Genomic DNA, 14,530 nt, shown 5'->3' on the forward strand with positions numbered 1-14,530 from the left:
AATTAGTCCATCTCTTTCCCTTACGCCACATAGCCAATATGGTGATGATTGAAGGTGGTTTGGATCATAGACATATACAATAGATGACTCACGGACTGGCCAGTTCGTACGCCATCTTGCGGCAGTCATTTGTCAAGACTACAGCAGCAATACGGTACATGACCTATGTAACTGAATAGTTTTTCATATTTTTGACATGAACTACATCATGTGATGGTTCTCAATTTCAACTTAAAAGAAAACTGTATTCTACAATGTTATCATATTCTACAATGTTATCATTTCATTTAAAATATGTTTTCCCTATTTCCTCTCCACGATTGCTACCAGGGCTGCTGCCACTCCCAATACGCAGATCGCGCACTGTGTGTCGAGCCTTGCAATCCGTGGGGGAAGAAGCACATGTAAAATGTAAATTAATGAATTACAGGGAGCTACTCATGAAATTTTACCGCCATCATATTCCTAGCCTCTTCCTGCTGCGTCAGTGTTGGTGCTAGTCTTGTAAACAGTTGTACGGGGTTCCAATGTCGGTTGGAGATGTATCAGTAAGAATTGCAAATTCATGTTTCAATAATATTAACTTTATTTCGCACAAAAAATATTAATTTCATTTTCATTAATTCATTTTAGTACAAAATGAATCACATACTACTTAGATCTGGTTAAAAAAAAAAGTAAAACAATTGTTTCCTAGATAGAAGTGTGAAAAATTATATAGGGCCCCCAATTTAGCCGGTGGCAGCCCTGCTTACTACTATACATATGCTACATCGTTTACTACAAATCTATGAATATTTTGATTCTTGACAGCCACATGAATGTGAAAGTTAGTGCAATTTCATCATAATACACATTGTTCTCACATTGACTTGTACTCGTTGATGGGGGGGGGGGGGGGGGGTTTGACTGCCGCAAAATGGCGCCCGTGTTGACGTAGCAAAGCAGTAGGCGGGCACAGGCGTCACAGGGGTCTATACAGTACATCTGTGGATAAGATCCATCGCTGTACACTCACTTTTTGAGGTGTGTTGAGTGCAACATCTGGGCAATGTCGGCGCACTACGTTTTGGCGTACTTGTCTACGTGAACCCACTTGTGCACTCAAAATGCTACTGTAAGTATAGGTAGGCAAGTGCATGAATTTAGACACAGCCAAATAGGTAAAAGGGGGGGGGGGGAATAGTGACAAGGGCAGGGCAACACACTTAAACCAGTAATTGCTTTACTGTACATGTTTAGTAGGACAAGTACGAGGTAGTCATAATTGTAACATAGGGCTTTTTACACCCAAACTTTGCTTATTCAATTGAATGAAGCTCTGGTGGCTGGTGTAATCCATGATTCGCAAATTGTGTCAACGGGGTTACACATTTCTGAGTAGATTGGGGGGATCTTAGAACATTTACTGAACCGTGTCCCAAGTCAAGTTTGAAGGGTTACATTTCTCTGTAGGATTATTGCCTGCCTCCCGGGCTGCAGTGTGTGTGTGTGTGCGCGTGTGTGTTTGTGTTTGCTGCTGATTGCTCTGCTGAAAAGACGCTTAATCACACAGCAACCTTTGGCTTGTTGGATCAACAGTGGCTTGCCGGGTTTTTAAGTCTCACCCGGGGTGAGCTGTGTTTAGAGACGATGCAGCCTCTGTGCACCTGTCACAGCCCCGTCGTTTGAGACAGACATGCGTTTCCCAAATTCCGACACACAGAGGTGTCCTTGTGTCACTAAATGGAGAAACGGCCTAAAAATAACTAGAAAGGTCTGCGTTTGCTCTGTCTCAACTAATCTGTCTTTTGCCCCGCCCTTCTTTCTGCTTTAGGATCTATTCTGTACCTACAGAGCAGGACCAGAAAGAGGCAGTCTAGTTCCTGGCAAAGCAGCAACTCTGGAACACGCATGCAAGAAAGAGCGTCTCACAAGGTTCTGTGATCTCATCACGAGGATTAGACTCCTTCAACAGCTCTGTTTATTGCTCCTACAAAAGAAACTATCAATCCATAAGCAATCCCATAATATATTCCATTCTTGCCTCTGTCTCTACTGTTTGTAACACAATTTAGGACATTTGGAACGTATTCAAACCTTCTAATTGGATTCTATTTACGGAATCTAAACAAATAAGGCTCAGTGCGTCTTTTGTTTGCACTGTTAGAAATACTCTCTCGTTTTATCAGCATAAACAACAATGTTTTGTTTGGTACACGTGAAGCAAACCTATTTGTGTGGAATGGTCGTTGACTGAGACTAAACATGCTAATCCAAAGTAAGACACCGACAAGAGGTCCACACTTGAGTCTCCTGTTCGCTGTCTGATATTTTCTCTTCCCGAGCCATTTCGGCTGACAGCAGGCTGTGGAATAGATGATAAAAAGTGCCAAACCACCCAAGTCTTCTTCTCCTTCTCAGCCACTCCAACAACTGTCAGGGTAAACACCCGCTTGCAAGGTGGCAAATTAATCGACCACCATGAATGTGGATGTTTACTTTCCTCTTTTTTTTTTTCCTCTTTGTTTTGGAAAGTTCTCCTTTCAAAATGGTGCATGTTGTAAATAGCTGTGTGACTTCTGAGGAGGCAGGCTAATGGCCCACGGTGGTGGTGGTGTGAAAATGGGGTAAAATGAAATCAAATCTAATGGATGATTGGGGAAAATACCAACAATAGCTGGGTTCTCGCTGTACAGAGCGTGATGTTTCCCTGCCGTCGTCTTAGGCCAAATCAATCTTTGCCGGAAGAGTAAAAGCTTTCATTTCATATGCGTGTTTGTTCCCATACAGAAGGCGACGGGGAAGGTGTTTTTTGTAACACTTTTAAGTTGTCAAACAGAGTGTAATGAGCGGTTCCTTTGAATTATATCAATAACACAGAGAATGGACTTCAATGGACACAAAAAAGAGCTCGCCTCACATGCAGCAAATACTAACAAGATTAGAACATTGTTGTATTTCTGTAAATGCTTGAATTATAGTCTGCTGGTTATTGACAAACCGTAAGAGGGTGGGTGTTAGTTCCCAAATTAGCCCTTTAACTGTGTTGAGGATAGCTCATTTTATGCAAAATCTTTAAAAAAAAAGATGACATTAATGGGCATTCAAAGGGTTAAAATAAAAAAAAATAAACAATTACATGTTTGCTATTTTTATTTAGGACTGAAGGTGATTGAGAGGGGAAAAAAGCAGAAAGAGGCCTTTTTCATCCTGAATGCTTCTCAATTGCCATTAAATTAAGTAATCCCCAGACGGCATGATTTGTAGTGCATGAGAAAGTCAAAAGGGAAAACATGGCTGTTTTTTACTACATGGTCATTTATTAACAAGTACCGTAGTTTCCGGACTATAAGCCGCACCTGACTATAAGCCGCACCAGCTAAATTTAGGGGAAAACACAGATTTCTCCATATATAAGCCGCACCCGACTATAAGCCGCAGGGTTTTGATGTGTAATTACCGTAGTATATAGGGGTTCCTGCTACCACGGAGGGGATTGTCGGGACAGAGATGACTGTTTGGGAACGCAAAGCGTCCCATTTATTAACAATAAATCTTTCAATCATTCAATCAAACTTTCACATCTTTGACACGGCGAACAGCATTCGTGCAGAGTACAAACAATACAACGGTGCAAAGTAATACAAAGTGCTCGCCTGTACATTATCAAAATAAGCAGCCTACCGGTATATGAAAAGTCAGTCTTTAATCATGGTGTCATCGTCTTCCTCCTGCGTACTAAAACCACCGAAATCCTCTTCGTCGGTGTCGGAGAAAAACAGGCCGTATATAAGCCGCACCCTTGTATAAGCCGCAGGGACCAGAACGAGGGGAAAAAGTAGCGGCTTATAGTCCGGAAATTACGGTACCATAGTTTCATAGTTATATTGCGCACCCACCTAATTTTTGGAGAAATGTTATGTTGTACAAGTATTGGCTGACAAGTCTACAAGCCGCATGTGTACACATTAAAACATTAAATATTTACACAGGTGCTTGTGTTAGTTTTCTAATTTAACAAAAGACATTGCCTGTAACACGGCATACAGTAGCCTACCGGAGAAGACATTGAGCGCGGCCTTCATCGTTGTCCTCCTTTGATGCTAAAGTCGTGTTCATCGGCGCACGGTGGTTCGGCCTTTCGAGCCCTGTTAGTGATGGTGGATTTCCGTTCCTTTTTCGAGTGACGGGTTTATCATCTTTGGCTGTGCTGTGTGTATTTCGTCTTTTCTTCTTCATGACGATGGTAAGTCCATAACTTGAAAAATAGCTGACGGAATGATTGTGTGAGTACATTTGATTTAATGTGAGCAGCTTCATTGGTTCACTGTGAGTGGTCTGATGTGACGAGGCTATATTGTACAACAGAACCAATTTTGTTATACCAGTAACTGTTCAGCCAACATTAATAGTGCTGATCACTGTTGAATTATGATCACTCATACTACAGACGCAGTTACTGTCATCTTGTGGAGTTATCACAGGCTACATCCGAAGGTTACCTACAGCCACAGCTGTTAATGGCAATGTTTTTGACCAGGCGATAATAAAATACCGTCCTTTGCTTTTCTAGGCAATAATTGGAGCATTTACAGTAGTCACTAATGTATTAGGTGTAGATGAGACTAAAAGTAAATCTATGTGAAATACACTGAACAAATACTGCAACAAAACACCGTATAAGCCAGTACATTTTCACGATTACAGTAAGTCACTTTTTTTTCCAGCAAAAGTGAGCATGCTTGACGATTTGGAGTATTTCCCACACGTACTGTTCAAAGGTTTGAAGATGGGTTCTCATGCTTTTGAATGAGAAAGTGTCTAAACTTTTGACCAGTGTTATTCCACATTTAACAAAAAGTCAATATAACCAATTGCAATATAAACCATTTCACATTTTATACCTTGCATGTCCTCCCCGTGACTGCGTGGGTTTCCTCCGGGTACTCCGGCTTCCAAAGACGTGCACCTGGGGATAAGTTGATTGGCAACACTAAATTGGCCCTAATGTGTGGATGTGAGTGTGAATGTTGTCTGTCTATCTGTGTTGGCCCTGCGATGAGGTGGCGACTTGTCCAGGGTGTACCCCGCCTTCCGCCCGATTGTAGCTGAGATAGGCTCCAGCACCCCCCGCCACCCCAAAAGGGAATAAGCGGTAGAAAATGGATGGATGGACCTGCACACGTGCATAGTAACTTTGTATGTAATATTTCTGGCAGGTAAAAATCAGCTTGTGCATATATCTAATATATCTTAGCCAAGCTAGTTTTATTATTAAACTGTCTTAACACTTTCTCAACATATTGTAGCTTTAAATGTCTGTACAAATTCACAAAGCAATATATTTACATTATGACCTTTATTTTATACTGTATATGCTTGTGTCTATGACATTGTGATACCTTCTACTGCTTACTTAGTGTTTGTCAGTTTAGCAAAAACATTGTAAAATACTTGTTTAAATGTTTAAGTATTTGTACTTTGGTATCAGTTAATTTGTGCCAACATTTTTTAGTAAGTAGTAGACCAAACCAACAACAAAAACAAACATTTCATAGCAGATTTGGAAGCTAAGAGCTCAAATCAGTTGGAAAATGTACTGCTGTATGGAATTGATTATGCCATTAAATGTTTTTAAAAATGTTTTCCTTTTTTGCCTCATGTTTATTGCCATGGTGAAAGTAACATGTCCGTGACTCGTGTTCGTTCGGGTACTTTTTTCATTAGCGTAGAACCACTTCGATGTGTTTTACTAAACACAATAAAATGACCAGGTTCTAATTTTCCATCCTAAAATAAAATAACATGACAAAAAGTGAATAATGTCACTTTATGGCCAGTATTACCCTTTTCAGTCTGGTTCTGAATAGACATTCAGTTCTATTTGTAATTTTTCAACACATCCTTTCCAGCATTTTTATGACAGTATCTCTTCTTTGCTCCTGTCAGTATGACCTGGAATGTAAACACATCAACATTATTATAACAATATGCAATCAATCACTAAATATTAAACATTATCTTAACAAAATGCAATCAATCACTAAGTATGAAAGCAAAACAAACCCCTTTTTTGTAGCAATTAGACTCTCATGATTTGGATCATTTAGTCACAGAAAACATGCTCGTCAGCATTCTGTTCATGCAGTTGCTTCAAGTGATGGATTATGCGTCATAGGTGATTCAGTGCTGAATTACTCCACCCAGGGGCGCCGAAAAGGGGGGGTAAAGAAGACGGATTCTAGGGGCCCATGATGGAGGGGGCCCCAGAGAGGCCCCTAATGATGATGAAATTATAATACAGGGGGCCCTGTAAAGATTCTTTTCATGGGGCCCAAAATCCCTAGCGGCGCCCCTGACTCCACCCGTGCATCATATAAGCAGATAGCTTTCATGCATACTTGAACTCCATTTCACTCCAAAAATCACCCGGTCAGCAGTAATTTAGCACAATCAGAAGAGTCTGTAAAACAAATTGTAGTTCTTACTTTGAGGACCTCTTGCAGCACTTGGGCAGCCGACAGACTTTATCACCTACACGGAGCAGATTGAGTGCAAGAGTTGACGGGAAAAATGTGAACGTTAATCACAAACTTGGTCGTCAAATTATCTTACAGCCGAGGATGAAGGTGCCCATCAGGAAGAGAACCGCTGCAACGGACAGGCCAGCCTTTCGCAAAGTTGCATAATCTGAAGGAACAAAAAATAAAAAGACCAAGCAGTCTTTCAATAATAAGTTAATTGCACAAGACGGCAGCACCAGAACCAATGCTGTAATAGCAGTCAGCAGCAGTGATGAGTTCATTGTAAACAACTGTGTAGCTTTTACAGATTTACTTTATCTAAAAAGAGACACTAATTAAAATGTTGCCTGTAAATATGTGAGATTAAAGCCAACTGCGAATTTCCATCACCAATTTGTCTGCGGATAGGTTGTATTCGGACATGTGATTTATAAACAAATGTGAACGAAGTGCTCGAGCCACCAAACCAACATGGCTACTCTGTAGCAAACAGAATGTGACATATCTGAGTAAGCTAGGGGCCTAGATTTACCACTAAAAGCAAATACAAGCAAAAGATGCAAACTATGCAATAGAATCTATCCCTATACTTTACCAAAATAAGATTTGCCGAGTGATCTGAAGTATTAACTGTCAGCCAGGTTACCAGACATGTGGAACTATCTGGTGTGCCAGACGTCATTCTACACTGGAGGCGTATGACATGATCAGTCGATCATGTCAATATTGGCACACAGGCTCGTGATCACTGCGCCGCTATAAATAGTTTAAATATTTAAATCATGACATGTAAATGTAGTACTGTTGGTGCTTTTTGGATGTTTTTTATTGGGTTTTATGGGCGGAATAGAGGACCTCCCATTGGCTCCACTGTAAGCGGACTTTTACTTCTGTTTATTTCCAAGTTAGAATGCATAAAAAATTGTGAACGATAGGCAAAATTTCCAAAAAAGTGCAGTTCTCCTTTTAAAATTTAGACAAACACAAAAAAACAAGAGGAGCATTTGATATGTGATGTACTTCTGCAAATGGTATATGCCTAAAAGGCAACAAACAAATGTTAAAGAAAACAAAAACAAACGCTTTCAAAACAAAGTACAATCGTCTCTTGTTAATCGCTGCTAATTAGTTCTGACATGACCACGATAAATGAATATCCGCAAACTAGGTATTATTAATTGTTATATATATTTTATAGCTGCTATATATGAAACCTGTTTACGACTTTCTAAATACATTTTCCAACATTATGAGAGCCCTCTAGACAGGAAATAACTCCATTTAGTCACCTTTACACTCTTTCAATCCAATATAGTAATGCTGCCTGAGGCCATACTTGCCAACCTTGAGACCTCCGAATTCAGGAGATTGGGGGTGGTGGTGGTTAAGGGGAGAGGAGTATTTTTATCGCTAGAATTCACTGAAATTCAAATATTTGTTTTATATATATATATTTAAAATAAATACTTGAATTTCAGTGTTCATTTATTTACACATATACACACACATAACACTCCTCTACTCATTGTTGTATTTGAAAGTGCAATGCTTTGCAGCCAGTAGCACAGCCTTTGAAGGAGCATAGGTATAGGCAGCATCTGTGAAATTTAATTTGCAGGAAAGGAGTGAGTTTAGGGTTGAATTGTCCATCCTTGTTCTATTCTCTGTCACTATCTTTTTTTGGACATTACTACTTGCCTAGTTTTGAAGCAATGCATGATGGGAATCCGGATGTTGTGTGTCAGTGTATTAACCAGTGGCGTGCAGTCACTAGAGGCAGGGGAGGCACGGCCTCACCTGCCATCATGGAAAGAAAAAAATAGTAAAAAGAAAAACAATTGTTATATGTATCCAGGGATTATACTAAAGTTATTTTCCATTTAACTTCACCAGTTTTAGATTATTTTTATTTTCACATTTGCCGTTCAAATACTGAGAAGAGACGGTGCGGTGATCAGCAGCCAGTTGAGGCACGTCACTGATTTGTGCCTCAATGGAATGTGCACAATGACTCGGCTAACTGCTGGCCTGCTGTGCAGTGAGACTGTATTGCTATATGAATTATATTATACATTTCCATAGTTTAGTTAGCTGAGGTATATAATGTACAGTGTATTTTGTCAACAACTGTATGTGTGTAACGCATTTCTTGTGCTGAGCGATCATAAAACTGGAGGCTCGTCTCATAACCCCGCCTCCTGGTACCAAGCATCTCCGCCGCGATGCACCGCCCGACGGGAGCACCACACCAACCAAAGCCCACACCCAAACCCTCCACGTGCAAGACCGAATCCACCCCAAAAAAGTCACTTAACAAGAAGCCAAAAAGTGCAAAAACAAAAATGCTCGCGCGGCGCGCCGGAGGAGCCGTCAACAGGGACACAACATTAGGTACACCTGCAGACGGCAGCGCGGATTTCATATTTCATTCACAACTCTTCCAACACAAACACAACTGTTCCCGCACTTATAAGTAAAGGTAAGACCATAACGTTTTTTTTATTAAATGTGCTTTTTTGTGTGCATGCTACAGTTTGTAAGTGTAAAGTTAAAGTAAAGTACCAATGATTGTCACACACATACTAGGTGTGGTGAAATTTGTCCTCTGCATTTGACCCATCCGCTTGTTCACCCCCTGGGTGGTGAGGGGAGCAGTGGGCAGCAGCGGCGCCGTGCCAGGGAATAATTTTTGGTGATTTAACCCCCAATTCCAACCCTTGATGCTGAGTGCAAAGCAGGGAAGAATGCTGGTATGAGCTTTTAAACACATTAACTTAAAACATTAAACATAACTAATATAATATATTATATATATATATATATATTATATTATATATATATAAAATATAATATATAATATAATATATAATAATATAATTAAACATAAAACATAACTAAAAACATTAACTGCTGCCAATCACATGGTGAATAAGATACTCTTTAGGGTTCCTATGTTTTGTAAATCTGACTGTGATGAAGTCAGTGCCTCACCAGACATGAACCTCACTAAGGCTGCAGCTAACGATTATTTTTCTATCGATTAATCTATAGATTATTTTTTTTCCGATTAATTGGTTAATCTATAGATTATTTTTTCGATTCATCTATAGATTATTTTTCCTTTTACCGATTATTTTTTATTTTATTTTATTTAAAATGAAGATGAAAAAATAAAAGTAGGCCAGTTTTTTCAAAAGGCATGGCTTTTATTTACAAAAAAAACAACATGACAAAATATTCTGTAACAATGTAAACATTCAAAACTTTTAACATTTAACAAAATTAAAAGTAGCTTATTTGCTTTTTAATGTGCAAATATAAAAGTAAACATCCAGTGCAAATCTTAATATTCTGCAATAGTATAAGCATTTCAAAAGTAAAAGTATTGCTTATTTTGCTTTAAAATGTGCAAAAATAAAGATAAACATCCAATACAAAAAAGTGCAAAACGAAATATTCTGTAACAACAGTGCAAACATTTCAACAAAAGTGAAAGTATTGCTTATTTGCTAAAATGTGCAAAAATAAAGATAAACATCCAATACAAAAAAGTGCCAATCTAAATATTCTGGAGCACTATAAACATTAAGTATTGCTTTTAAAATGTGCAAAATAAACATCCAGTCCAACACAGTACACAATAACCAATTCTACTCATTCCAGTGAGTGACTAACAGTTGTAATGAAGAAAGGTTAGCATGTCTACTTGCTTTGCTTCTTTTCTTGTTTACAATATTCCCAGCAGCTGAAAATAGGCGCTCAGAAGGGGTCGATGTGGCTGGAACTGAGAGGTAATTAGCCTTCACCTCAAGCCAGGACTGCGAGTGAGCTGAGCTGCAGTTTATATTTCTAGAAGGTCAACGGGCTCATAGTGATGTTACTAGTAGTTGACTGGGAGGTGTTTATTATCATTTGGGGAGAGTCCGCTGCCTGATGCTCACCTGCTAAACACCTATCTGCTCCACGCTGAAGCGCTGACTACTTGCGCTATGAATACGCACTGCTGATTGGCTGGTAATGCTTCGTGTGTACCAATCAGATGGTTGTGTGGGTGGGACAATGTTGCGTGTGTACCAATCAGATGGTTGTATGGGTGGGACAATGCTGCGTGCTGAGACAGAGGCAGAGGAGCAAAGCAACTTGTTAAGACTTTAGCAGCTAAAGTTAGCTTTAGCTTAGAAACTCGTTCGGTACACCCCCGTACCGAACCGAAAGCCCCGTACCGAAACGGTTCAATACAAAACACGTACCGTTACACCCCTAGCAGATACAAATGACACATTCATGTTTTTGTGTAATGATGACAACGTATGCTAACGCGGACGATTGACTAGTTGATGGTTGATGGTTTTCTTTTCAAATGTTCGTTCATAGCCATTGTGCTGCTATGATATGCCATTTCCGCTCGACACAGTGTGCATACAACAACATTATTAGGCCGTGTATTGAAATACTCCCACACTTTTGACCACTTTTGGCGTGCGTTTTTCCCCTCGCTTGCACAGTCTGCTTTGCGCTCCGCCATGACGGTAGTGTGACGTAAATATGCGACGCGTCGACGCACAAAAACGGCGTCGACGTATTTACGTAACCGATGACGTCGACTATGTCGACGCGTCGTTTCAGCCTTAAACCTCACCGCACGCCACTGGTATTAACGTGCCGGCTGGAATAAACACACGCTGAGAAATAGCTCGGTGCCTGCCAACTTTATGGGTTATAGATAAACCTATGGATAACGGAGACATATATAATAGTCTCCTTCTTGTTGTGTGTGCAGTTGCGCACTGAGCTCCAAAAGCCGTAGATGTTATAACGGGACTGAGCCGGCACGCGGTTTATATGGAGGAAAAGCGGACGTGACGACAGACTGTCCTCACTCAGGTCCGGCTGGAAATCGGGAGAAATTCAGGAGAATGGTTGTCCCGGGAGATTTTCAGGAGAGGCACTGAAATTCGGGAGTCTCCCGGTAAATTCGGGAGGTTAGCAAGTATGCCTGAGGCTGAGCCAATCAATCGCCACGATACTGAACCATGCTCTGATTGTTTTGGTCTCCTCTAGGGCCAATACTATTGTAGTATTGACCATGTCGGGCAGTAGCTCGCTACATAGCTTAATCTACATTTACCAGTAGCTTCGCTACTTTTTAAATGAGTAGCGATTTCTGTATGTTAGCTATTTTTAGACCCATGTAGCGGATAGCTTAGCTACAAAGCTACACACTACAAAAGAAGAGAGCGGGAGAAGAGAAAAGAAAGAGAAATGGACTGCGCAGATGCAAGGGGAAGGGTCCGAAAAAAAGCGATGATAATTGGTTGGTTTAGTATGAGGAGTCACGATTGGTTAAGGTTAGGTCAAAACATTAGGGACAGACCAATCAGAGGCAAGATAGGGCGTGTCATCGAAGAAGGAAGAGAAATCACAACAGCCATGCACATCCCACATGAAGACGAGGGAGTCGGAGAAGAAAAGAGGGAATATTCAAGCGGGCGATTTAAAAAAAACAAAAACTAATGTAAGATGGCAGAGAGATTCTCTTCCTTAGATTTTTCTTTTAGTGATGAGGATGACGTCCAGGAACCCACAATGCGTCTACTTGGCCACATTTGGACAAATGTATGCGTTTGGATAAGACAATGCCCAAAATATTTATTTTAGTTGTTTATCTTGTAAGCCCAAATCAAAAACTGCTCTCGAAATGGAAGAGGTGGAACACACATTTAAGAACACACATTAAGGTGAGTTGAGTTCAACGTTTTACTGCACATAATTATTATCAACTGTTCCCAAGCAACACACATTGTATGTCAATATTATAGATGTGTGCTGTTTTTATTTACTATAAGCAGAGAAAATTAATAACATTGTATTACATTACATTATATTCATAATGTAATGTAATGCAGTAACAGATTATTACTCACTTTAGACTTCATGAGAGCCAATAAACATAATAAAACCACTTACTGTACAATGTCTGCTGTCATTGGGATGCTGGCTGCTAGAATCTTGTTATATTACCATTCAATCAATCAATCAATGTTTATTTACATAGCCCTAAATCACAAGTGTCTCAAAGGGCTGTACAAGCCATTTAGATGAAGAATGACTCATAATCCTCGCAAAAAAAAAGCTCGGAGCTATTTTCTTGTCGTTCTTGCCATTTCTAAGTCTAAATTGGATGTCTAAGTACCAACTTGTCGGAATACGTCCTCAGCCATCTTCTGTCTAGGTGAGATGCATGATTTATGATATAGACTAAACGTCCACGAGCAAGAAAAGAGGAAACCGCAGACCAGTCGATGATGTAAACATAGCAGCATAATCTGGTGATCACGTCGCCTCTATAAATAGTTTGTCTGCGTTAGCACTTATATTAGAAATATCACTTATACTTGGTTAATATTCAAGTAACAAAATGTAAATAGAGTATTGTTGGTACTTTTTGGATGGTTATTTGAGTTTTATGGGCGGAATAGAGAACCTCCAATTGGCTCCGCTGTGAGTTGACTATTATTGACGTTGATTTAATATTTAGAATGCATAAAAATGCACGCAGCAGGTCATGCGTGCATCATAACAGACACCATACGCTGTCAAGCTCGCTGTGTACAAACAAAACATGACATGAGGAATAATACTTTACAGATACTGTTATATGATTGTTCATGTTTTTCAGTCAGTACAGATTGGTATCTTATCATTTCGTGTTGTGCATTACAAACTCAAACGCATTTTGTGCTGACGTAGAAGCTGACTTATCTTTTGCTGTAGTTAGCTTTTACGGCAAATACCAAAGCACGCCGATGTGTTGCTACGATAGAAAATAGTTCCTCTGTGTTCGCTCTCACAATAACAAGGTCGCTACAGTTTGGTTATTATACAGGTTACAGAATGTACATTTTCTGTGTGGAGTTTGCATGTTCTCCCCGTGACCCTCCGGGTACTCCGGCTTCCTCCCACCTCCAAAGACATGCACCTGGGGATAGGTTGATTGGCAACACTAAATTGGCCCTAGCGTGTGAATGTGAGTGTGAATGTTGTCTGTCTATCTGTGTTGGCCCTGCGATGAGGTGACGACTTGTCCAGGGTATACCCCGCCTTCCGCCCGAATGCAGCTGAGATAGACTCCAGCACCCTCTGCAACCCCAAAAGGGACAAGCGGTAGAAAATGGATGGATGGATGTTAAAGTTATTTATAGGTGGAATTGATTGCTCCCATGAGATGCATTGCTAGCCACCTAGCACTAGCTGATTTGTACATGTTAGATTGCAAAAAAAACAAAAACCTTTTGTCTTCTTGTCTCTCATAATGATTGTGAACAATAGACAAAATTCCAAAAAAGTGAAGTTCCCTTTTAAGAGAGAAGCTAGCGGTAGTATAGGTCATTAAGAATTTTGTTTACAATAATTAATCAACATACTTTATTACGTTTTCCCAAGTGTGTAAATCATATTTCTCGAGTATTCTGCAATGATGATACATGTTGGCGTTTTATCTTGCAATTTTATGTTTTTTTTTTTTTTTAGGGCCAGGAGATAAAACAATATCAATGTATGTAAATCTCAACAGACACGTAACCGATATTAATTAAAAATGCGTTCGATAAAATGTGTTTTTTTTCTTCTCAGTATTTATCAGAAGAAACCGTAAGTTGAAAAGGAATGTTGGTTGCATGAACAAATGCACTTGCTCTCTGGTAATTGAGCAATACAGGAAGTGATCCCTGATCAGTGGGAGTGACACGCTAACAGCCAATCAGGTAACAGTATCAACTATCAAGTTCGGTTGCACCATTTTGCATCCTCACCTATGGTCATGAGCTTTGGGTTATGACCGATAGGATGGCGGGGCTCTCCCTTAGAGATAGGGTGTCATCCGGGAGGAGCTCAAAGTAAAGCCGCTACTCCTCCACATGGAGAGGAGCCAGATGAGGTGGTTCGGGCATCTGGTCAGGATGCCACCCGAACGCCTCCCTAGGGAGGTGTTTCGGGCACGGGGAAGACCCAGGACACGTTGGGAA

At 40.2% G+C, this 14,530-nt stretch overlaps 2 protein-coding genes across 8 annotated transcripts in view; one reads left to right on the forward strand and one right to left on the reverse strand.

Moving 5' to 3' along the window:
• The window catches only part of si:dkey-262k9.2 (uncharacterized), a 25,569-nt gene extending 19,943 nt beyond the window's left edge, over window positions 1–5,626 (forward strand). For all 6 annotated transcript variants that reach the window (XM_062063169.1, XM_062063171.1, XM_062063166.1 and 3 more), the window contains one exon: window positions 1,817–5,626. In XM_062063169.1, coding sequence (XP_061919153.1) covers window positions 1,817–1,862 — 46 coding nt within the window. In that variant the 3' untranslated portion in view covers window positions 1,863–5,626. The remainder of the gene's footprint in view (window positions 1–1,816) is intronic.
• The window catches only part of fxyd5 (FXYD domain containing ion transport regulator 5), a 24,767-nt gene continuing 15,254 nt past the window's right edge, over window positions 5,018–14,530 (reverse strand). Inside the window, exons 8-10 of one of the 2 annotated variants that reach the window (XM_062063164.1) lie at window positions 6,598–6,672; window positions 6,471–6,516; window positions 5,018–5,937 (exon numbers count right to left, since the gene is read on the reverse strand). In XM_062063164.1, coding sequence (XP_061919148.1) covers window positions 5,928–5,937; window positions 6,471–6,516; window positions 6,598–6,672 — 131 coding nt within the window. In that variant the 3' untranslated portion in view covers window positions 5,018–5,927. The remainder of the gene's footprint in view (window positions 5,938–6,470; window positions 6,517–6,597; window positions 6,673–14,530) is intronic. The other variant, XM_062063163.1, reaches the window with a different exon arrangement.

The sequence above is a fragment of the Entelurus aequoreus genome, linkage group LG11 (assembly GCF_033978785.1).
Source record: "Entelurus aequoreus isolate RoL-2023_Sb linkage group LG11, RoL_Eaeq_v1.1, whole genome shotgun sequence".
Classification (NCBI taxonomy): Eukaryota; Metazoa; Chordata; class Actinopteri; order Syngnathiformes; family Syngnathidae; genus Entelurus; species Entelurus aequoreus.